The sequence below is a fragment of the Marmota marmota genome, unplaced genomic scaffold (genome assembly GCF_001458135.2).
Source record: "Marmota marmota marmota unplaced genomic scaffold, marMar, whole genome shotgun sequence".
NCBI classification, from domain to species: domain Eukaryota; kingdom Metazoa; phylum Chordata; class Mammalia; order Rodentia; family Sciuridae; genus Marmota; species Marmota marmota.
Genome location: NW_026000206.1, coordinates 5,017,948 through 5,042,038, shown reverse-complemented (window position 1 = coordinate 5,042,038; position 24,091 = coordinate 5,017,948). Strand labels below are relative to the sequence as shown.

Sequence of the window (24,091 nt, the reverse complement as noted above, 5' to 3'; positions counted from 1 at the left end):
TGGGGTGGGCACAGCCCTGTACATCCTGGGGACTTAGAATGGGTCAGTCCTGGGATTGTCCTGCTCTCCCAAACTGCCTTCCAGGAAGAGAACTGGCTTCTCAGTCGAAGCTGACTGTCCTGCCTCTGTCCTGCTCTGACCAGCCCTCCACACTTGGCCCAGGGCCTGGCACAGAGCAGAGGCCTAGAAAATCTTTGTTGACTGATTGCATGATATATGAGGTCAACAGCCTCTGTCTAGTTAGAAGAGCTCCAGATGTGTGCAGAACTGTCCTGCGGCCCTCAATCACAAAGCCGGTGTCCAAGCAGGGTTGTATAACTCGGGTAAATCCGAAAGGATACTTTTGAAATAACTGGTAGGACTGAGAGCCCAACCCTGCATGGACACTGTGGTTTAATGAGGAGCCATTGACATTATGATTGTTTCAAAAAGACTGCAACCAGCTGTTAAAAGAAGCACACCAGAGAGCAATGTATGAAGAAGTATTTTAATAGCTCAAACTCAGAGTCATCGCACTCCTGGTTCTGAAGATTCCTAAAAGAGGGACTTGGCCGTCTCGGAAGCCAGCATCCACCCATCCATGGTCTCTGAGCATCCTCCTCCTCTGGGTGCTGACTCAGAGGAAAGCACGAACATGCCCAGGACTTTTCTGGCTCCTGCGAGGCCTTCCTCTTATCTACACAATGCGTCAACTGCATTAGTTGGACTAAGACGATGACTTGGTTAAAGGAGGAGACAGGTGTTGACTGTCTAAGCAGGAAGAGCCCAAGCTGGCAAGAGAAAGCACGCTGCATACATGGGGTACAGAAGGGCGGAGCTTCTGCCTGAGGATCTGCAACATTACATTTGTTTTGCCTGAACACTATCAGGAAGGAATCTGTTGGCTGGGGCATTTCCACCGAACAAGCAAAATGGCGGTCCAAAGTCCCGGGTATGCCATGCCACCAGCCCAGAGTCTTCACGCATGGTCCACCGCAGTCTCTGAGGGAAAAATGAAGCCCAGCTCATGCCTCTGCCTAGGGGTCGATTTCTTCAGGAATCACTGTAATCATAATGTCTTCATTGCCCCTGCGAACAACCATGTTCAGGATATTTTCTTTCTTAATGACGTCACTGACGTCATTGGCAGAGACCACCGACTGTCCGTTGATGCTGATTATGACGTCGTTCTCCTTGAGACCACCGCTGCAACGCACAGGAAACACAAGGGTCAAGTTTCCATTCCTCATAGTTTAACTCTACATCAACAGAGGCCCAGCACAGAACCAAAAGGCCCAGGGTGACCAGGTGTGGGTTGAATTCAGGAAAGGATGACTTTAAATCACCCGTGCACTGTATCTCCTTCTGAGATTTACAGGCCAAATCATCAATCATGGCAGAAATTCCTATGTCCCTATGGCATTCCTGTAATCTTATGACATACCAAAGGGGGCAAGGATGCATTAGGTACCATCTGCCACACACTGTGACCGTGGCCAAATTGCTTATAATGAGCCTTGCGGCCCAGAGAACAATTCCTTCAGGATGGGCAAATGCTTCTCTTAGGAGGCACTTCCTCCACATGCTGAAGCTGCAACTTTAGCTCCTATATGACAGTGTCATTATGCCATCATGGCCCTTCATGGTCTGGTGCAAACTTTCCTCATAAAAGGCCAGATAGGAAATGATTTGGGTTTCGCAGGCCACTCCGTCTGTCTTGCTACGACTCTTCCACAGCAACACAAAAACCACCACAGATGGTCTGTAACCTAATGGGCTGAATTCCAGTAAAACACTTGTAGACACTGATATTTGCATTTCGCATCATTTTCACATGCCACAAAATGCTATCATTGCCTTGGAATATCTACAGCTAAGTAAAGAGGCAAAAGTCATCTCAGCCCATGGATCATAGGAAAGCAGGCAGTGGGCCAGGCTATCTCAGGGCCTGCTCTGCGGTCCTACACTCCCTCTGGACGTTATGTCAGTGCAGGTCACACACCCTGATCATTGACTTAAACACTTCTTTCATGTTGCTTTGATGTCACTGGGGTTACTCTTCCAAAGGTTTTAACAGGTCCTGAGGTCGTGGGGACCCAGCTGCATGAACCCTCTCTCCCCAGCCAGCCTTCCCAGACTCCAGAAGAGCCTGCTCTTGCTCTTCCCACCTGATGACCCCTAGGGAAGCGAGGACCTTGGAAGGCAGGAAATGCCCTTCCATGAATGAGTCCTGCTCCGGACCAGATCAGATGACCTGGCTGACCTTGACCACATTTATCAAGAGTGGACACAATCACTGAGCCAGTATAAAGAGAGCACTGCTCCATGAGGAGATCAGGAAAGCACGTGGCACTCACGCTTCTGCGGGGGTATCAGGAATTACTTCAATGATGTAGGCTCCCGAGAGCACGTCAGGGAAGTCTCGGTGGCGATCCTTCAACTCTTTGGCTTTGCTGCCGGGAGAAAAAGACTCGTGTTAACATTAAGTACCAACAGACTGTCCTCTGCTGACACTCACCTTTTGCCCCAAGTCCTAAGTAAAATTCCTTTGAGAGTTCCAATTCTACTTTAAATTCTACTACTAGAGTCAAAGGTTTATTATGTGATAGTAAAGAAGCACTTGATTATTATTAGTCCTGTTATTTATTAGTTAGTTAATAGCAATTACCCTGAAGGAGCAGGACAGTCTAATGGTTGGCCTGGTCTACAGCCCTAGCTCTGCTATTTGCTATCTGTGTTACCATGGGCAATTGCTTAACCTCTCTGTGTCTTTGCTTCCTCAGTTACAACATGGGGCTAGTGATGGTACTCTAGGACATGGGTTGTGATGAGGCTCAGATGAGGCCATCGAGGTAAGGTGCCCAACCCAGTTCCTGGCACAGAGTAAGCATATGATAGTCACTGTGGCTGGTGACAGTTGCCACCGCTCACAGAGCCAAACCTGGCTGCACAGCAGGAACACCTGCATTGTTATCCTCATCCTAGAAGAGGCCTGAGCACTTGGGGTCACAGCTGGGAAGCGTCAGAGCTGGGAAGCCAGACCACTCAGCCTGTGCTCCGTCCCTGCACCCCGGCCTCTTTGGTTCCAGAGATAACTAACTGGGTGACTTTAATCTTGGAAAACCGTCCCATCTTCTGGAATGCTAAGGAAGGTGCTATCATCCAAAACACGCATCACAATGTGCTAACAGTGAGGATGAGCTAGTAATAGAGCCACATGTCTGTGAATGCGTCCTGCTTCCTGCCACTCGGCTCCTGCTGTGCTGGGGCGGGGACAGATACCCCTTTCCCATCCAGGTATCCAGGTTCCCCCCCCCCCATCAGTCACCGTGTCCCTGGCGGGCCGCCCTGGCATTCCTCCCGCCTTGGCCCACGGCCTCAAGGCCAAGGAGAGGCAGGTGCTCTGGGGCTGGGCGGGCGCGTGGGGAACTCCTGGAATGTGGGTTTCAACAGAACAAGTGGTGAGAGGGCGGCCTGAGAGCGCAAGGGCCAGCCCCGTTCAGGCTGCGTCCGAGAGCAGGCAGAGTCCTCCAGAGGACAGAAATGGGGAAACAAAACAGAGGGCCAGGCAACAGCCCTACTCCTCCCAGTGTGATTTAAGTTTGAGCAGAAGCTGAGATGGCTGCTCTCTCGGGGTGCCAGCCTGGTGAAATTTGGGGCTACCTCAGTGCAGGCAGACACGCTCCTGCTTACCCACCTGGATGTGAGTGACATCATTCGGATCCCTATGTACTTCTTCTTGGTGATGGCTTTCCCTGGTGTAACAAAAGGGACAACAGGTCAGCCCAGTTGGCAGGGGTGGCGGGGACAGGAGCCAGGGGTCTGATGCTATAGTTTGCAACGCAGGGTCAGGGCCAGGGCGGCATAGGCTGGGACCGAGGTGCATGCTGGTCTGGACTCCTGCCTGCTATGGGACCTTGGAAAAGTCCCTCCATCTTAGTTAGTAGACAAAACCCTAGGAGGAGTCCTTAATCCTCACTGTCACTGACCTCTGGCCCTCCCCCAGGCTGGCCCTCTGCCCCCTCCCCCTCCACTTTGCCCTGGGCCTCTCGGCTGGAGGACTGCCAGAGCCTCTTAACAGGGCTCCAGCTCCCACCTCACCCTGCAGTCCCCTCCCAGCTGGCTGCCAGAGTGGCCTTTCTTTTCAGTGACAGCAATCTGTCATAGGCTTCCCTGTTCCCGAGCAGTTAAGACACAGCACAGGCCCCACACCTTGGTGGCGTGAGCCTCGCTCCTGGCCCTGGCTGGCTTCCTGCTCCCGCCCTGGGTGATTGCTCATGGCCACTCGAGGGGACAAGTGCCTGCTGTCTGTGCCCACTCCACTGGCCTCTGTCTGCACTGCCCCCCACCCACGCACATGCTGGCTCCCGCTCACCCAGTCTGGATTGGGAGGCGTCTCCAGCCTCGCAGGCTCCACGGTCAGTCCTGCCTGTCCCTCCCTGGCCATCCGCCTGCCTCATTTTCTTGGGGCACTTATTGCTATGTGATGTTATCTGTCTGATTGCCCCCAGCTCCGCCCTCCACAGCATAACATAAACATCACACCTGCAAGGGGCCCTGTGGGCTGCCCACACCCAGTCCCCAGCCGTCTCAGAGCAGGTGGATACAGACATCTGCAGAACGAATGTGCTCCCTGAATCTCAGTTTTCTCGTCTTGAAATGGGACTGTTCATTCCTACCTAATGGGTCACAGGAGTCAAATGATGTAATGATAACTGATATAATGCACAGAAGTCACCTGGGCCCATGCCTGAGACAGACTAGAATGAGAACCAAATGAAATATCCATGATCACAGGACAAAAATGCTCCAATACCTGTGACCTGGTACCAGGGGCTGGCTAGTCCTGGGCATCCCCTTTCAATTCCTGATAGGAGCCTACTCGACTGGTTTTAGGGACTGCCATTGTGCCCCGCCCCATATCATCAAGGGGCAGTAAAGCTTTAGAACTGATCTCCAAAGTCCCAGGCTCTCTGGACCTTGCTTACCTTTGGCCTGCCGGTCATGGGACTCGGTTAGAAACTTCTTGATCTTGTCAGATGGAATTGCAAAGGAGATTCCGGCGGTCACCTTCAGAGTGTTGATGCCGATCACCTCACCGTCCTGAAGCAAGGAGAAATGGCTTACTGCGTCGCCTGGGGCTTGGCAGCTGGTACCCCCAGGGAGCAGAGGGTCTGTATGAAAGAGGCCTGGACATGGGCAGTCAGCTTCAGAAGCAGCACACACCCCAGGCCGGAGCACAGGCCACAACTGTGTGCAGTTTCAAGACACAATGTTGGCTCCTCTCAAAGCGAATGCATTTCCCCAATCTCTGAATCTTGAGGTGGCCTTCCTGCCTCTCCCATTTCCAGTGACTTTGAGGCAATAGTTGCCTCACTGATGTCAGAAATGACCTTAGAGCCTGGGAGCTGACGCCCCCCACCCCTGCAGGAAAGTGTCTCCACAGATGCTGCTATGACTGACCGGGAGACAGAGGGCAGGGCAGTGTCAGAGTTGCACCTCTTAGTTTCCTCTGCAGGGCAGGGAAGACTGCCAAGACAATATCAATCACCTCTCACACTTCCTGCAAGTGCTGAGATTTCAGGCCCAATACCAAGGGACTGAGGGACTCTGCAGGAGGCACCACTGTCCGGGCCTTGCCCAAGATGATCTTGATTCCATCATCTCTAAGTGGCCCTTGAGCCTCGCTCTGGCTCTGACAGTCTGTGATTCCAGGTTTTGCTTTTCATGCTCAATGATTTAAGTTCAGAGGGAGGGAGATGCTGTAAGCAGCCTGCTCCTCCTCATTCCTGCAGGTCTTGAGGGAGGGCTCCTGGCCTGGGAAAGCTCCTCCCTGCTTCCCTGCCCTGGGGACTGGATCTGGAGGAGGTGCTCCCTACAACGGACAGCTCTGCTGAGACCTTCAGCACAAAGCTGCTCCCTCACTGGCCTGGACTGGCCCCGGACTCCACTGTGTTGGCCTGAGACTGTGAACACCAGCATGTCCCAGGGCCTTCCCTCCCCAGCCTCAACTCTGGCAGCCCTACTCCTTCCAGAAAAGGTGTATAGGGTGATATGCAGAGATACAGTCCATTCAGAGCTCACTTTACAAGAACTGGATAACAAGCTTTTGCAAGTTCTTGTTCAGAAAGAAATTAAAACAAAACAGCATGCACACAGATAAAAACAAACCACGACATGGGTATTGACAGGCCTTACCAGGTTTACTAGGGGGCCTCCCGAGTTTCCGTACTGAAATAAACAGAAAAAGAAAGGTTATACTTGTGTCATAACATGCCTCAATCTGTCCTTGCCTGGCGGCTTTCTGAGCACCGGGCCTGGAGTATGGGGTACGGTTCTTCCCTGAGATCTGTAACGATTCAGAAACTTAAGGGTTTGCCATAGATGGGGAATTGGGGGCTCTTAGACTCAGAGGCCCTACAGCCTCTAATCCCACTTTCTTGACCTGGGGTGAGGCCCACTGCCCACTTGCTCCTGGATCATGGGGTCCAAATCTGCACAGCCCCCTTGGTAGGTCCTCTGTCTGCTGCTGGGGCTGGAATTCATATGGTTTGTCCTGGTTCCAGAACCTCATGCAGATTGGAAGGAAGTTTGAGAATAAAACCTACGAGGGGCAGAGGCTGCACCAACACACCATTTCTGACTTCTCAGACAGAGGTGGGGGGAGTTGCTCTCAGAAACAAAGAAGAGAAACGTGGTGCTCGAGGGAGTCCATTTCTGAAGCAGCACCGAGAGCTCCAGTCTCAGGAGAGGGCATGGGGGCACAGGCCCGGCACTCAGGCTGTGGCCTAGGGCAAGGGCAGAGGGCAGAGCTCAGGCCACCTCGAGGCTACAGGGCCCTGCAAAGTGAGTGGCCCTCTTGCCAGAAAGGGAGGATCTGCGCATCCTCAATGTGCCCAAGGGGCCTGCGGGCAGGGCAGCCAGCAACCCCCCGGGCAGGATGAGGATCCCCTTGCCATGCAGCCCTCTGGCAAGTCTAAGGCCCCTGTTGTAGGAGTGGCAGGGATCACTCTGGGTGCTGCCAACCTTCGGCATCCCTCTGCTTCAGAGGTTCAATGGGAACCCCCGTGCTACAAGGATCCTGACTCAACACCTGGTTTCTAAGCCTGACTTTCCTCTGGCAAAGCCTGCCCCAGTCCCCAGCGGGTGGGGGGGGGGTGGGGCGGCTCACGTTGATGATGGCATCCGTCTGGATGTAGTCCATGTCCGAGTTCCGGAGCCCGAGCTCCTTGCCGCCCCGCTGGGTGGTGCTGACGATCCCTGTGGTGACGGTGTTTTGGAGGGAAAACGGGCTCCCGATGGCGACCACGAACTCTCCTGGCCGCAGCTCCGAGGAGCGGCCGAGCAGCAGGACCGGCAGCTTCCCCTGCAACCACAGGACTGGCGTTGCTGCTTGTTTCACGCGACAAGACGGATAAAAGCACAGACACGGTGGAGCCCCGAGCGGTGACAGGGACGGATGCACCAAGCCCATGGAGGGCTGGGCTCAGGACCCACACGCCTTTCTGGGGGCAAGGGAACCCACTTAACCCACATGTCGCAAGTAAACACTGAGGCCAGACCCCATGGAGACCACCCCAGGGTGTCACCACAGCTCAAAGCTCCCAGCAGATACTTGCTCTGAACCTTCAAGGGCAACAACAGGGGAAGAAAAACTGGGTTTGGCATTTCTGTTGGGGGGCAGAGGCCCAGGCAGGAGCCTGAGCCCACACGGGCCTCTGGGGAAGCAGGGAACCTGCCCATTTCTCACAGGCTCACTCCTCCCAAGACCCAAGGATTGGGTTCTGCCACCAGGGACTTGCTGACTTGTGGGGTAGGCACAGGGATGGTCAGGGGCCAGCAGCATCCAAGACCTGAACAGTGGGCTACCTCTCCTGTCCTGAGAAGGTCCCCAGCACCATCTCTGCTTCTGCTCCCCAGCCTGGGCAGGAGTCCATCCCCAACACCCTATCAAGGCGGTGTGAAGTTGGAAGCCCCGAACAGCTCTTTAGAACAAGACAGGACCCAATCAAGCCCCTCCGAGAGTCCCAGGACTGAGGGGCTGGAGGAAGGGCCCGGGGCCTCCCTGTTCCATCAGGGGCACCTTCAGGCCCCGCTCTCTTCCTGCCTCTGGCACAGCCAAGCAACCTCCCTCCTGAGCTCTGAGCTCCTTCAACTTCACGGAGTCAGGCATGGATTAGGCCAGAGAGCAGAGTCGAGCCTGTCCCTGAATTGTGCCCACCTGAAACAAAGAGGCCAAGGGGCCAGGTGCAGCAGAGGTGGGCTGCTCTAACATCTCCTCTGCCAGGGACGGGGCAGCACCTGCAGATGAACTGGGGCTGTCATTATGCCCATTTAACAAAAGAGGACATGAGTCACTCTAGAGAGAGGGATTCAACCCTGGGACCCGCTTGTCTGCTATACAGCGCCCTCCTGCCCCAACACACCCGATAAGGAGATGCTGGCTGAGAAAACTCAAGGAGGAAGAAAGGAATGTAGAAGGGGTGCGAACCTATAGTGACTAGCAGACTGTGAGGAGGAGGACGCCCTCAGCTCACAGACACAAGGCCCAGGAGAGCACCATTCCAGGTCAAGAGCACAGACGGGGCCAGGCCTGAGCTTCAACCACTGGGGCCTGCAATTTCCTCATGTGGACAGTGGAGATAATGAGGTCCACCTGCTTCACTGTCTACTGTGAGAACCAAGGGACAGAGAGTCAGGGCTGGCATTAGCATCAGCCAAGCCAGGTGCTGACCATTGTTAACGGGGGTCCCTGCAAACTCCCACGGGGAAACTCCACCTATGCTGCCACAGGCCAGTGTGCCGTCACCTAGCAAGACACAGCTCCGCCCTGACGGTGACCCTTCCCCCTGGGGTCCCTGTGGCCAGAGCCTGCAGCATTCCCCGCGTTCCTTATCATCCTTAGCATCCAAGGCAGACAGGGAACTCGGCCTCATGTGACTCTCTGGGCCCAGGCCAGCAGCCTGTGCCAGGAATGACTTCAGCAACCACTGCAGAGAGGGGCAGGGCTGGGGGCTGCTGACGTGCACTTGGCCTCTCCCCAAGGGATGGCCTCGAAGGACAGGCAGGGGTGGCAGAGGCTGCTGGGGCAGGTCAGCCTTCCACCCAAAGAAAGAGGGCTGCAGACAGGAGGCCAAGGTGGGACCCAAACAGGGGCTCAGGCACAAACTGGGAACCAGGCAAGACGGTTCTAGGCAGGGTTCACTGCGCATGGCCACCCCTCCATCTCCTGGGAAGGCAGCCAGGAGCAGCTCCATGTCTCAGGGCATTAGACAGCAGAGACCTAAAGACAGCTCTGCCCGTGTCTTCTGTCCCAAGGGCTGAGCTCAAGCCTAGGGGATGCTGGGAAGGGGGCAACTGCTTTGGGAGAAGCCATGGGGTGGGGGAGTCATCCCACAAGGGTGGCATCCAGTCCTGCCTGCTGTCCATCCACACTCCCTGGGAGAGTCAGGCCTCCAGGGACACTGCCTGCTGCCACAATGGGCCCAGAGCACCCCACGGACAAGCCTGGCATGAGAGCAACAGAGTGGTCCACACTGGCACAGCCACATAGGCCTGGGGAAGGTGGACACCGGTGAGGAGAGCCCAGAGGTCTCCGCAGGGGCCAATCCCCCCTCAGACACAGAGGAGGGGCGCACTGCACTGGTAGACCACCCGAACTGTCACCTCGGTCTAGGTTCTTACTCACTTGACAACGTCAGAGATTATGAAGAGTCATCGTAAGACAGAACGAGCGACAGGATGGCCAGGGGAAGGGGGCCTGGTCACATAACCCTGAATTCACATAAAAGGAATAAACCTGCCAAACAAAGCCCTTCCAGGACACTTAGGACGCGGAACCTGATTCTGCCCGTTTTACAGCTGTCCCAAGGTTCCTGAGGAAACTGAGGCTGAGTGGAGGGACTTCCCATGGCCAAGGAATAGCCGGGCTAAACAGCTCTGGACTCGCGCTCCAGCACACGGCTCTAATTCCCAGGCTTCTAATTATAGGCAGAAATCCCTGCAAGGGACGGATTGGCGCTGAGACGCAGGCTAGGCCACCTTTGCGCTCTCCGCAGGCCGAGCTGCCTCTAGGGGCTGTTTGGCCCTGCTCCGCACAGGTGCTGGCTGGTTGCAAGCCCCTGGCCTTTCAGCGTCCTTCAAATCCAAGTGGGGTTCATTCTCAGCCGCAATCCTCGCCCGGGGCTGTCTGCTCGCAGCTCTCTGCTGGCCAAATTCCTGCTCAGTAATTGAGCTTTTTACTCCATCACCGTCTAGACATTTCTCCAGGGGGGATGGGGAGAAGAAGTGCACAGATGGCTGAAAGGCACGGCCAGGCTCCCGTCTTGACCTGCTAAGGCTGCACGGCACCTGGGGTCCTGTCCGCCCTGCTCTGGGGCCCCGGGCTGCTTCTTGCACTGCCCGCATCAAAGCTGTCCCAAGGTTCCTGGCGGCAGACACTCTGTCTACGGCTCCCTCTGAAGCAGCACCGGCCACAGGCCGTCTCCACGATGCCAGCCACTCTCCCAACAGCCTCTTCACACCCCATCTCCCTGAGCCACCAGGGTGAGCATCCAGCCCCTCGTGTCAGCGGAGGCCAGGGAAAGAGAAGAAGGTGGCCTGTGGGTCCCACTGCACACATCCGAGTCTCACACTCTGAGGTGCCGCATGTCACTGTAGAGGTAAGAAGGTGACCTCAGGCCAGCAGCTCACGTGGGTCCAAGTCCCTCTAGGATACGGAACACTCCATAGCAAGTCCCTCGCGCCACCAGTTCTCACGGCCTCACACACTCGTGGAGAACGGGAGCCTGGGAGCCGCAGTAGAGAAGGGGCATCTAGGAGGAGGGTGGGCCGCCCACAGCTCCAGGGGACTCCCCAATACTCAGTGGTGTCCTCAGAGCCCGAGATCGACCTGAAGAGCGCATCAACCCCTAGCACCTGAGTGGTCAGCACACTGCCAGCCAGCCAGGTGGAGACCCACTCCGGGGACGGTGGCAGAGGCCTGGACGTGGGGCCCAGCTGTGCCGTGTCTACAGAATCACCAAATACAGCCACAGGCAGGAAACGAACGCCAGTGTCTGGAAGGACGTGCTCCACAGCATGATTAAAGAAGGCTCTGACCATCTGCTTAGATCACAACCACCCACCACAAGCCTGGAGCTTCGCTGATGGGAAACCCGCCCACCTAGAAGGACCCCTCATTGACACTCGGGGAGTCTCCTCCATGCACAGCCCAGGGGTCCTGAAGACATTCACCCTCCAGGCTTCCTAACTGATGACAGAGGCACAGACAAGCCACCAGGGCCCACAGAGCAAAAATGGACAGGGTCCATCTTCCGTGCCAAAGGCAGCTCAGCCCAGAATCTCCCACAAGGTATCAATATTGGAAATGATCTGTGCTTGTTAGTTAGGGTGTTTTCAGCCAAGAATAAAAGAAAACTCAGCTCAAGATGGACCAAACAGTCACCTATCCAAGGGCAGAAGGGACAGGGCTGGTAACTTCAAAGCCTCGAGGACAACATCAAGAGCAAGGCTCCTTCCCTTCCATCTCCACTCCAGGCTGTCCTCATGGTCACAAGATGGCTGCCACATTAGCCCAGTGGAAACATGACTCCTCCAAAGAGCAAGGAAATTCCAAAGGTGCCCCAGCTTGCTCCTCACGGGGCGTCACAGCACCCAGGCATAAGGCCCCCTCCCTATGGCAAAGGATGTGAGCCTAAAAGGTACTCAGGGCTCTGCTGATGAGGACAAAGGCTGAAGGTGGGGAGCAGCCTGCAGAGCTGACCCTGACATGGGGAGAAGGTTGGCCTGCGAGGGTGACCCTGCACAGCATCCAGGGGTGTCAGAAAGGTCTCTAATAAGTTCTCCTCTTCCATGCATAGGTTTTTTTTTTTCAGGGGTGGGGATGGAAGAAGAAATCTCCTTAAAAGGAAGTGGTCCCAAATGTCCACGGGGGGCCTTATGCCTCCACTGGGTCAAGAGGAGGTGATCGGAGCACAGCCAGGTCACTGCGGGCAGGCCCACTCCTGCACCTGCCCTGAGCTTGCCCCTCACTTTTTCCTGCTGTCACACACGCAGCCTGTACCACAACTGCTCTGCAGGACAGATGGGGGGCAGGCTGCATGTGGGGGACCCAAGTTCAAACCTCCCCCAGACCTTCACTCCAGCTCTTCTCACCAGCCCAACACCAAGGAAGGAGCTGCTCTGTCCCTCAGTCACTCCACAGAGGCAGGTGACCAGGTGGGCGTAACAGAACAGGGCCACGTGGGCGTTAAGAACAGAGACCAGCAAATGGCGCTGGCTCAGCACGTCCTTGCAGTGAAGGTCTGGCCTTGCTATGTCCCATAGTATCCTCTCGGGAGCCCCTGCAGCTGCAGCCCAGCCCTGGCGGGGGTGGGGGTAGAGGTGCCATGGCCTGGGCCTTGAGGCATGGTTTCCACAACTGGACCCTGGATGAGCCACAAATGCCAAAATTCTCTAGGGCAGGAGAGCAGGCCTGTGCTGAGTGGTGGGCTCACAGCTCACCTTGGGCTCACGGTCCAACATCAGCAGGGAGGCACAGAAGTGAAGACCTAGACGACACCGCAGGTGTGTGCACACGTGCACGTGAGCACCTTGGGCTCCACTGTCCCAGGCAACGGGGCATCTGGGTTTGGTCTGGGTCCTGCATCACTCTGTGACCTTGGGCCACTTGGTTGGCTTATCTGAGTCTGGGTTTTCCTTCCTCTAAAATAAGGGAGCTGAGCCTGCTGAGAGCCAATGGTCATCTGAGCCCTGACAATGAGAGTTCTTTCCAGAAGACGTCACTGTTTCCAAAAATTCTATTAGTGGAAAAGAGTTAAATGGATTAAGATTGAAACTAGAAGCCTTAGTAAACCTCTTTGCATACAAGTTCCAATGGGGTCAGACAATCCCTTCCACAGCAGGAGAGGAAAGGGGAGTCCTGGGATCCTCCAGGTGGTGGCCTGCTAAGCCATCCCCCTGGGAGGAGCCCAAACAGCCAGGAGCCACCAGAGCTGCTGCTCTGGGTTCTGCCTCACCACCCGCGGCTGCTCTGCACTGCAACTTCATTCCCTGAAGCTTGGAGAGGAGAGCAGTAAAACAACCAATAAAACCAAATTAAAGGAGAAGCTGGCAATCTGTCCGTAACTTAATGAGCCAAGTCAATCCCTTCTTTCTCTCCTTTGAAAACTACAAAGTGCTCCTCGGTTACAGAAATGTTTTTGTTGCTGAGTCTGCAGAATCCACCCCATCCGCCAGCCGCCCAGCACGCTCAGCTCATTTTCAGAGGCCGGCGCTTCCAGACCGTCCCTGCGTTGGTTGAAGTCTGTTCCAAAGGCTAATGTTGCAGCAACTGGCTGCCACTCAAGTGAGTGATTCAATGTGCCTTCTGGAAACGGTTATGCTAACGTTTCATTTTCTTTAAGAAACATGCCACAGAGGAAATAGCATGTCCCCCGGACCCAGCAAAGAGCGCGTGTGCCTCCTAAGGAAATCTTGTGGGGGAGAGCTGCCGGGAGGATGCTAGGTGTAAGGACACGCTCAAGAGAAAGGTCCGAGTGCTCCACCTGGGTGAGAAGGGGAGGAAGAGTGATAGACTCGTGGAATACGGCCTGCTGCAACAGGTCACGGCCTTTAGGGCCCAGCACACACGCCCCTTGCTCATAAAGTGGGTTAAAAGTGACATTAAAGGCACTAAAATACGAAACTTTTTCCTTTCTTCCATTTTCTCTCTCCACTGATCTTGATGGTTTCTATTTGCTAGTTATCGTCGTCATGGTCCTTCGAGAACAAAGATACTCAAAGAGCAGCAAGACACCAAGGGGGCCTCACAACTCAGTGCTCCACCAGCCAGTGACGCGCCCCACACACCGTGCCGCTGTTGGGGGTGTGGAATTGAGCCAGGCATCTCTCCTTTCCAAAGGCCCACTGACCCAGCCCACAGACAGTGGACAACAAACGGAACTGCCACCCCTGTGCCAGGACACATTAGGTACCTGGATCAGGGTAGAAGCAGCTCGCTCCTGCCCAGTGGCCTGCAGGATACACCGGAGCATCATCAGCCTGAGCCCTGCACCAAGCTGCCACGGGATGCTAAGGGGTGTGATGCGCAGCCCCCCACCGCCTTTGCCCACATCTCTTTCAGCAATGTGGGGTGAAGTGACCACTGCAGAGATGGGAGGGAAGGTCAAGCAGGGTTGGGGTCCTAGGAGACAGAGAGTGGGAAGGCCAAGGACCTGTCCAGCGGAGGCAAGGCTCCAAGCCCCCTATGTGCACTCCCATCTCACTGGTTGATTAACAGATGACACAAATTCAAACACAGGATTAGGATGGTGACCTTGGAGTATGAGGCCCTTCTGGCCCAGAGCCTGTTGTGTATACAGGCCACATGCCCATGAAGGTGCCCTGCCAGGGGACGAGGAGGTGGTGGGCCAAGAGGGAGATCCTTGGGATTCAGGTTAGAGAGGATGAGGGTTGTCAGTGAGGACCAAGTCAGGAGTCTGAGGCTGACAAGGTCAAGGTGGCTGCGGTGAGTGGAGGATGAGACCAAGGAGGTGAGAGGCCAGGGCAGGAAGGACCTGCCAGGGGTACTGAGACCACAGCACGTCAGGCTCAGAAGAAACTGTCCACCAGTCGCCATCATCCTACGCCCAGACGACTGTTACTGCTGTCGGGGATGAAGCGGAAAGAAACAGGATGATGGAGGGAGGGAGAGTAAGGGGAGTGAGGGGAGGGAGAGCGCAAAGGAAAGGACACCACCTTCCTCCTCGCCGTTTACGACACCACCGTGATATTTAGTCTCCTGTAAGGTATCAAGAAACGCCTGCCATTCCAAATATCCTCTTACTCATGCTCAAACCACAAAATGTCAACAGTTCCGTATGGGCGCCCAGCAGCCAGTGACTGTATACATTCTGAGCACCCAGACGTCGCCTAGGCCAAGTCCACCGTCCGCCCTCTCCACACTCAGTGCCTTTGCTCCACCCGCTGCTATCCACTGACCTCAGCAGGGCGACGGCAGGGCTAGGCCATGGCGGACGCTCGGTAAATATTTATGAAGTCAGTGAATAAACGAGAAAACGAACCGCCAGATCTCAAAAGTCCATCGGGATCCAAAAAGCAGACGACACCTGGTTGGCTGGGGCTGGCGCTTCGCTCAGGCAGCTTGACTCAGGAGGCCTGGTTTGTAGCTGTCTGCGCGGTGGCGAGCCAGGCTCAGCTCCACCTGCCAGCTGTCAGGGGTGCGTGTGGGCTGTGCTCCTGCCTCCTGGGGAGTGCGGCGCCCAGCTCAGAGCGGCCTCTCAGCGCCTGCTGACTGAAGTGAGGGCGCTCCGGCACCTCGTGACCCCAGCACCCAAGTGCTCGCAAGGGGAGGTTCCTGGGGATGCTGTGGTGTTTTTTACTGTATTTCTAAATGTTTTTAAAGATGTATAATCTCCTCTAGATAAAAGCAATTTGAGACGTTCAATGACAAAGGGCACAATTAATTAAATATGTATTCAAACCATGACATGGGACATAGGGAGGCCAGTGGACTCTGAGAGCTGCCTGGTGGACAAAGCAAGGAAGGAAACACTGTGAGTCACATGCTCCAGTTATCAGACTCCAGTGCCCTGCTTAGCAAAAGTGACCGATTAATTAGCACGTTTATTAGCATGATCAGTCCTCGATTCACCAAGAGGTCTTATTTCTCCCTTGGACAGAGAGAGGTGTGGATGGTTTTAGGAAAACAGTCACAGGAGACCCCAATCTCCTGCTGTGAGTGAAAGGTGGCCGGGTCAGGAGGAATCCTTTGTATTTTCAAACTCTTAGGAAATTGACTCCTTATGACCTTGGAGCTTTCTAGAGTATGAGCAGGAATCCCAAAGAACCAAGGCCAATAAGAAATAGACAACAGACAGAGAAACCAACTAACCAGAAACACTGGCTTTCATTCTGGAAGGTTCTAATAAACTCACTGGAAAATAACCGTTTGCACATGGTCCAAGACCTAGGTCCTCCAGGCTTGGCATGAAAGGAGAATTGAGTAACTCCCTCCACAGTGCTCATCCCTCCACTGGCCCTGGGGCCGGCCCTCTCTGTCCTTCCTCTCAGTGGGCTATCCCTTTCTCACAGAAGCTCCCCTGTCCACACCACCTTTGGAGGCCTTCCCAGGCCCGACGCCCTACCTTCCTGTCTCCTTCCTCGCACTTCACCTGTTCCCACAGCAGACCCGCCTCTCCACGGCTTTCCCCATCTTGCCACAGCCTCAGCTCCTCAGAGAGAACTTGCCCAAGACAGACGCTCACAGGGCATTTATGAAATCAGCAAATGAATTAGGAACAACTGACTTTAAAAGATCCGGTAGGATCTTAAAGTCAGATAATAATCTGTAAAAATACTGTGGAATTGGAGCAAACTCCATTCCTACCAAAATCACAAACCAATGGGCAAATACAAGGCTTCTACTGTATCTGGCAAGACCAAAGTGTCACCTTCAGCAAAGAAGCATGATTCCTCCCAGGAGGAAGAGCAAACAAACCGGCTTCTCTGCCTCCTTCCCTGGGCCACTTAGCATTTCTCCTCACTTGGTTCTTAGGGGCATTACTTCTCAGCCACTGTCAGCAACTCCAGGATAAGGTCACCATCCACCAGTGGGGTTGGCAAGCCTTTTTTTATGTAGTGCCCGAAAAAGCAAATATGTTTGGCTTCACAGGTCGTATGGTCTCCAATCCAACTGTCCAACCCTGCTAGTACAGGACAAGAGCAGCTATAGGCTCTTCATGAATGAAGGAGCACCACTGTTCCAATAAAACTTTATTTACAAAATCAGGTGGAGGGCCGGATCTGGACTGCAGGCTCTTTGGGGATCCTGGACTCTAATACACTGTCATCACACTGCCAGACTCACTGAACTGCCAAATGGAACCAATTACGTCTCCTCAAAGTGAAGAGAGCAGGAGACATTCCCATGGGGGCACCTGCAGACTCAGTCCCCATAACCTGGGACCTAGGACCTGCTCGGTCAGAACCATGAGGAACAGTCTTCATCTCATTCCCTGAAAAGCGTGCCAGCAGGACAAAGTCACTGCCATATTAAGAGAAAAACAAGAGCCAAAGAATTTCCTCAACAATCAAAGAAGTTCCTGAAACAGGGCCAGAAAACACACAGGGCTCCAGTTCAGAGGGTTTGGGGGAACTGAAATGTCTTCCCATGCCAAAAAGAGCAGAAGGGAATGAAGGAACCCCGTCCCCATTCACCTCTGGACGAAGGCCGGCTCAGGGGACGAAAGCCAGCTCCCACTCGCTGTCTGGGTTTCCATCCCTCATGAAATATTCATTCCCCACCTCCCCAAAGACGGTAAAGATCAATTTGGTAATAGAAGCCACATGACGTCAGCAGGTCCCTGGCGACGACAGCAAACGGGACGGGAGCCCTCTGAGTTCTGGAAGGAAAAGAACACCACAAGACAGTGGTGCAGAGGGAGTGGGGGAGAATCCAGAATGGAAAAACACAGAGACAAATCACAGGGCAACTGCAGAGTGTGCATTCCCGGCCAGCTGCTCTAGGGAGACCCGCGACGGGCTCTGGAGGACACGCAGGCCCTGCTCTCCGACTCGCTTTGGGCAGCTTGTGCGTCTTAGTCAGCGCCCTCTGACAATCAATTCGCCTGGAGAGAACCAGCATGAGTCAGACTGAGGCATGCCACCCCCACCTTGGCCACTGCCTTGTCCCCAGAGTCTGCCTGGACCCTCCTCACTCAGATAACTCAGGGCAGAGTCACCACACGCCAGGCCAAATTCTGAGAGCTGGGCCTGGAGAGACTTGGATGTGAAAGGCCCAGTGTCCTCACTCCCCCCTCACCCCAAAGTGACCCTGTTCTGAACCTGATGATCAAGTGACAGCCATCCTGCTCCGTCAGCAAGCTCGAGGTAAAAAGACCCTCTGCAAACAGAGCACCCCAGCCCTCAGGCTGTGCTTTGGCCACTTTAAACAGGTCTGTGGGAGTCACCAGCCTGAAGGTGGCACAGGTCTGGGGGGAAAAAGAAAACCAGCTCACAAGACTCGCCACAGCTGCTTGCAAATATTTACCTGGCGGCCAGCGTCAGGGAAAAGCGGCCACAGGAAATCTGACTGCCTCAGTACTTTGAGTTACCCGAGACCACAGACCTACCCCAGCACCACAAAGCCCTGGTAGCCGGCAGAGGCAGGGGCCACCTGTGCAGCAGCAGGCCCAGCTTCTCCCTGGACAGATGGTTCCATGTCCACTCAAGACGCTGTCGTGGAATACCCACACTCTGATGGGTGGATGAGATGAATGTGTCCCACTCCATCAGCAGAGGTAAAGTTGAATCAAAAATAAGTGAGACCAGGACTGGGGGTGTAGCTCAGTGGTCGAGCATAATCTTCACGTGTGCAAGACCCTGCGTTCAAACCGCAGCACCAAATACATACAGGAAATAAATGAAGCCAGCCGATGAAGCCCGCACCTGCGGTCCCAGCTACTGGGAAGGCTGACACAGGGACATCACTCAAGGCCATCTGGGCCACAGAGTAGGACTCCCATCTCTAAATAAATTAACAAGTAAGCTGATTATAAATTGTGCTAAAGAGGTGAGGAGGCATGAGATAGGGATCACCTCTAGACTTTGTTCCCACATGAGGGGTCGGGGTGGAGGGGCTGAGGGATAGGGAGCTATGCCACACAGGGGGTCAGGAAGGGATGTCTCTGGGGTCTGAGGTAGGATGTGATCACAGACCTGAAGGATGGGGAGGCCTCAGAGAAAGGAGATGCCCAAGGTCAGGGGTGGCTGGGCAGAAGTGAGGAGGGAACTTAAAGAGGGCTTCAGATCAGTAGGAATAGCCCAGGTAAGACATTGTGACCTCTTTGTAGCAACAGTGGGAAGTCCATAAAGCTTTTACACAGGACAGGCAGGACACCCTCTGAGAGAACCAGCACAGCTGGAAAAACAGCTGTAACAAAGTAACTTTCCCCTCCTGCCTCCCTCCATACCTCCTGGTATTTCTGCCCTGTGCTCCTGGCCTAAAGAAACCCAATAGCCCCCTTTCCCCTTTCTCTCCACCCACCCCCACATCTGTCTCTCTCTCTAAACTGCTCAGGAAAAAAGGAACCCCGCGGACAAAAAGCTGCCGCTGGATGAGGTTAAAAATACTCTGCGCACACGGCCAGTGGCTCATGTCAAGCACATTTGGAAACAGTTTGTATCCCAAGCTGAACTAGTTTGCCCTCGAAGCTGCTTTCCATTAAAGTGTTTACAGACACACTGTCCCTACTTCCTGGGACTGTCCTCCTCCAGGCTCCTGCTGGCCCCGTGGAGGGTCCTAAGGAAAGGGGACTTTCAACCCTCGGGCAACACTGTAGAAAGGGAGGTCTGGTCAAGTTGGAGGGCTGGGCCTTCAGGGGACACCCTGTCTCCTCCAGCATGCGGGGCGAGAGGGCTGCTCGGTGGGCTGTTCCCCAAATTTCTGCAGGGTCTCAACACACCCGGCAAAGTGGGTGCATAATGTCTTCTCAGCAGAGAGGCAAAAAATAATTCTTTGGTCACGATCCCAGAAACAGCTCTGGCAACTGCAAGGCCCTGGAGATGGGAGGGCGGCCAAGGGCGGGAGGAGGTGAGAAGCACAGGGCTGGGCTCCCCGTGGGGCGGGGCCACAGTGGCTCCTCCACCCTCCTTCTGTGGGCAGCACCCTGATGTGGTCGGCAATTCCAAGGGAACGTCTGTGGGGATTGCACAGGACAGATGTCCGTGGCCCCTTCCATTTCCTTAAAAGTGTCAGAAATGCCACCTTCCAAGGGCAGCAGCAGTGTGAGTGGTCGAGAACCCTCTGAGTAACTCATGAGGCTGTAGTGGAACCCCAACTGTGAGCCACCAAGTTACTGGGCCCATAGATGTGGCAGGTGGCCACACTCTCTTCACGGGGCTCTTCATAGATGGCCCTGGGGAGACTGGGCCATAGTCTTTCACGACCAGGTTCCTTCCTAGGGCCCGATTCTGCGGCTCTGCCTGCCTTCCCCGAGTTTCCCTGGTCTGTTTCTGTGTTGTCACTGTCCCTGAGATGGCACAATACCAGGCAAGCTCACGCCCCATCTGCTGCCCACCTCCCGCCTAAGACATCACGTGCAGATGGGTGAATCTGTGCAGGGATTCACTCACCCAGGTGAGGGGCTCTTTCCAAATGGAGCCTCATGACCAGCCAGACTGCTGCCCTACCCCCACCTGGCTCTCATCAAAACAAGGGGACAAAAGGGAAAAGCCTGGAAGAGGTGTCTTTCCCCCCCCCCCTACTTCCAGCTAATCAGCAAAAAAGAAGAAAGAAAAAAAACAGCAGTTAGTCAGTGGAAAGCGGCTTTTGTGTGGGTGTCTGCAATTTAATATCCTTTCATTTCCGATTCCATTTTGAAAAGCCACATCAGTTCAATTTTAAATTTTCCAGCACCCTTTTTTGGGGGCTGGCAACACATGTCACGCAGCAGGCTGCTGGCTACACAGCTGGACTCCCAGGGACAGCACAGCCGTGTCTGCCTGCTGGAGCGCCCACATCTTGCCTGGAGAGCCAGGGATGACACAGGCTCCAGGCTCCACTTTGGCTCAAAATCTGAGAAGATTCCTGGGCCAGGAGCAATCGCACGGAATGCACCACACATTCCAAACACAGAGTCACTCTGCGGGGACAGTGCAGGCACCGTGCAGGCCAGCACCTGCCTGTAGACAGCTCGGCCCCACGCTGGCCACCTTCCAAGGGCTCGGAGGAGCTGAAAGTCACAGATGTGGCCACAGCCCCTGCTATTCTGGCTGCCCTCCTTCCGGTGAGACAACCACGTCCTGCACACCTTTCTAGCAGAGTTCTAAATGGGGATGTGCCAGCCTTCCTACAGGCTATTTAGAATGAGCTGTCCCATCACAAAGAGGACAGGCTCCATCCCTGAGCTCGTGGCCATGGGCTTGGGCACTTGGGGAGCAGCAGCCTGACTGACCAGGAGGCTGGGGTAACTAGGTGCAGCTGTGTGGCTTCAGATGGATCACTTACACTCTCTGAGCCCTGTTTCTCCCTCTGTAAAATGGGGATGATACAGTTATCTTGCATACAAGTAAACGAAAGTGGGGCCTGGCCCAATTATCTTGTGACCAAGAAACAATTTTCAAAGATGAGCTGTTTCTAGAAATTCCACGGTGACCTACCAGAATAACACACAGTTGTGGTCTCACTGAAGGCCATTTACTCTGTGCATGAGCACAGAGCCTGGATCTACCCTGAGCTTCTCTGGCCTGGGCCGGGGTGCAGAGCCGAGCGGGTGAGGGAACATGCATAGATGTCTCAAAGCTCGTGTTTTCTGAAAAGCTGTCTGGGAAGGAGCAGCAGCCTGGTGCTGTTAAAAAATAAATTAATAAAATGAAAGATCCAGAATCCAGAATCCTGTGCCCAAACTGAACACAGAACTAGCTCCACCAAGCAGCCACACCTGTTTGACCTCACAGGCAACACCCAGGGGAAGCTGGAGGGGAGCCGGACATGACCCCGGCCCCCGATCTCAGTCTAGGGTCTCTTCCTAGTCCAGCCACAGGATTCCAGCTGACCCCTATTCCTCCTTCCATCTGGAGTCTAGAAAACTGTAAGGATGTGAAAAAAAAAAAAAAAAAAAAAACAGAAAAAGCAATTTCATTGCACTTGGCACCTGGCAAACTAATGCTCTGTAATCAACATGACGATGAGTGGGAATTTTTGATGATCCAACAAGAACTGGATTTCGTTCCAGGCATGAAGACTTTGCTAAGAAATCTGCAAAGCAAAAATGACTGCGAGGAGACTAGTCAAACAGAAACATCTTCTTTTTTGTTTTTGTTTTGTTTCTGGTGCTGGGGACCAAACCCAGGGCTGCATGCATGCCAGGGAAACCCTACCACTAAGCCGTGTTCCCAACACCAAACACATTTTCAAATACAACATTCCCCAACTGGAGCTCACTCTGTCTCAGCTTTGAATCCCACTTCCCATCCCTGCCAAAAAAAAAAAAAACTGAACACTCAGAGAATTCTAATTTGAGCAAACATTGCCGGCCCAGCCACCCCCACCCCCGGTTGGCAGGTGTACATTAGCATATTAAAGGCTCTGAGAAGTTCTGTAAAGAAGAAATCCATTAGCTTTGTTTTAATTTTAATTGGTTTCCAAGGCCCTTGGCCCTTTTCCTTTTGAGGTACTGAGAGTGAAGCCCAGGGCCTAGCACAAGCCAGGCAAGTGCTTTATCCCTGAGCTGTATACCATCCCCCCAAACTGTTTGAGTTTGAAGATGGATTGAAGCCTATCTAGTTACCCTGCAAAGTCCCCAACTGGGGAGACCTGTTTTGTTCTCAAAGTAGTTGTTTGGTGTCAAAGATGGCTCATCCTAAAACCTGGTACGTTCTATGCTACATGGTGAACACATAAGATACCCGTGGAGACAGACAAACTTTTAACAGATGCCTCAGGATCAGAAATGGGAAGGAGACTCAATTACCACTGTTCACCTACTAATTTCTTTCTTTTTTTTTTCCCTTGGTACTCTGGGTGGAACCCAAGGATGTTCTACCACTGAGTTATATCTCTCTCCAGGGTCTGAAGACAGGATCTGGCTAAGTTGCTTTGGCTGGCCTCGAACTTGTGATCTTCCTGCCTCGGCCTCCCAAGCAGCTGTGATTATAGGCATGCGCCACCATACCCAGCTCCACCTACTTATTTCTTTACCAACCTATTGCTTTATTTTATAAACAGTTTAAATATCTGTTGTGAAACTCTCTGACCTGGAAGGAGACAGCTTTTTCCCACAGCTTTTCTGACCCCCTTGCCCTCCCTTGCTCTAGGCTATACTCCCCAAGGCCTCTCCCTGGGATCCCAGGAAGTCAGATCCCAGGTGCCTTTACCAGGTCTGGGTTTGGCCAAGATCTTGGCTAGGACGTCTGAGATCTGGGCTCTGCAGGTGGAGCACTGTCAGGGACACAGAAGCCGCTCACCTGGTGGTCAATCTTGATAAGAGCAATGTCCGCCTTTTCGTCTACGTCCTTGATTTTGGCTTCATAGGTGGCTCCACTTTTCAGCTCGACTTTGACACGGTGCTTGTTGGTCACTACGTGGGCATTGGTCACAATCAGTCCATCTTCTGACACAATGAACCCAGACCCGCTGGCCACTGGCACCTCCCTCTTGGAGAAAGGGAGCCTGGAACCAAAGGACAGAAGGTAAGCCCCCAATCCCAGATCTGTGCACCGCGCCCACCGAGGCTCTGGGGACTGGTTCTGTGTGAAGGGAATCGCTGCTTCACACACCAGGTTTAACAGCCCAAGACGAAACGTCGTGCCAGTTTTTGCAACACATCGAAAAATTCCACTTAGAAAATATTCTTGGGGAATCTCTGCAGAGCCAAACGTTCTTAAAGCATCTGAAGGGTCAAGAATGTAGATTTAAATAGTCAAATGGAAAAATGTCCTAAGGGAGAAGCATTTATCATAAGGCAAGAATCTACTCAGTGACACTCTGACACTTGAATGCATCTCAGAAATAGCACTGGTGTTTTGCTAAAGGCAGCATTTGTCATTGAAAGCTTCAGGTTAGAGCAAACAAGGAGGCCTCTTTACTTGCGAAATAACTCGATGTGAACCACTGCAGGAGCAATCTTCTCCACCACATCAGCGATGAAGTTATATTTATGGCGCAAACTGTTCGGATCTTCCTGCCCTGAGAACAAAGAAAAGACCAGGCACTTAACCGTACTGTGCTTTGTGCCGCGGGGCCTGGAGGGAGATGGGTTAGAGGGAGCCCACGTGCATCACAGCACCACCATGCACACTCACAAGCACACACACACACACAAGCCTGCACACTCACAGTCACGCATATGCACACTCAAATGCATACACACTCACACATGCACGTGCACACACACATATATTCGTACGCATGCATGCATATATATGCAGACGCTCACATGCATGCACACACAGGTGCTTACATACATGCACACCTAGTCTCACATGAATGCTTGCACACACATACACGTCTCCCTTGACTCGAGGAAAGCAGCCATTCCCCAGGCTCTAGATTGAGTGAAAACTGGGACACTTCCAGGCCCTCTTGTGACTGGTCCCAGCTCCCCATCTG

At 53.9% G+C, this 24,091-nt stretch overlaps 1 protein-coding gene across 1 annotated transcript in view; it reads right to left on the bottom strand.

The window, feature by feature from the left end:
• Positions 1–473: 473 nt before the first annotated feature.
• The window catches only part of Htra1 (HtrA serine peptidase 1), a 34,645-nt gene continuing 11,027 nt past the window's right edge, over positions 474–24,091 (bottom strand). Inside the window, exons 2-9 of the mRNA XM_015498431.2 lie at positions 23,569–23,668; positions 22,948–23,152; positions 7,151–7,345; positions 6,178–6,210; positions 4,968–5,082; positions 3,677–3,734; positions 2,337–2,432; positions 474–1,185 (exon numbers count right to left, since the gene is read on the bottom strand). Coding sequence (XP_015353917.2) covers positions 1,017–1,185; positions 2,337–2,432; positions 3,677–3,734; positions 4,968–5,082; positions 6,178–6,210; positions 7,151–7,345; positions 22,948–23,152; positions 23,569–23,668 — 971 coding nt within the window. The 3' untranslated portion in view covers positions 474–1,016. The remainder of the gene's footprint in view (positions 1,186–2,336; positions 2,433–3,676; positions 3,735–4,967; positions 5,083–6,177; positions 6,211–7,150; positions 7,346–22,947; positions 23,153–23,568; positions 23,669–24,091) is intronic.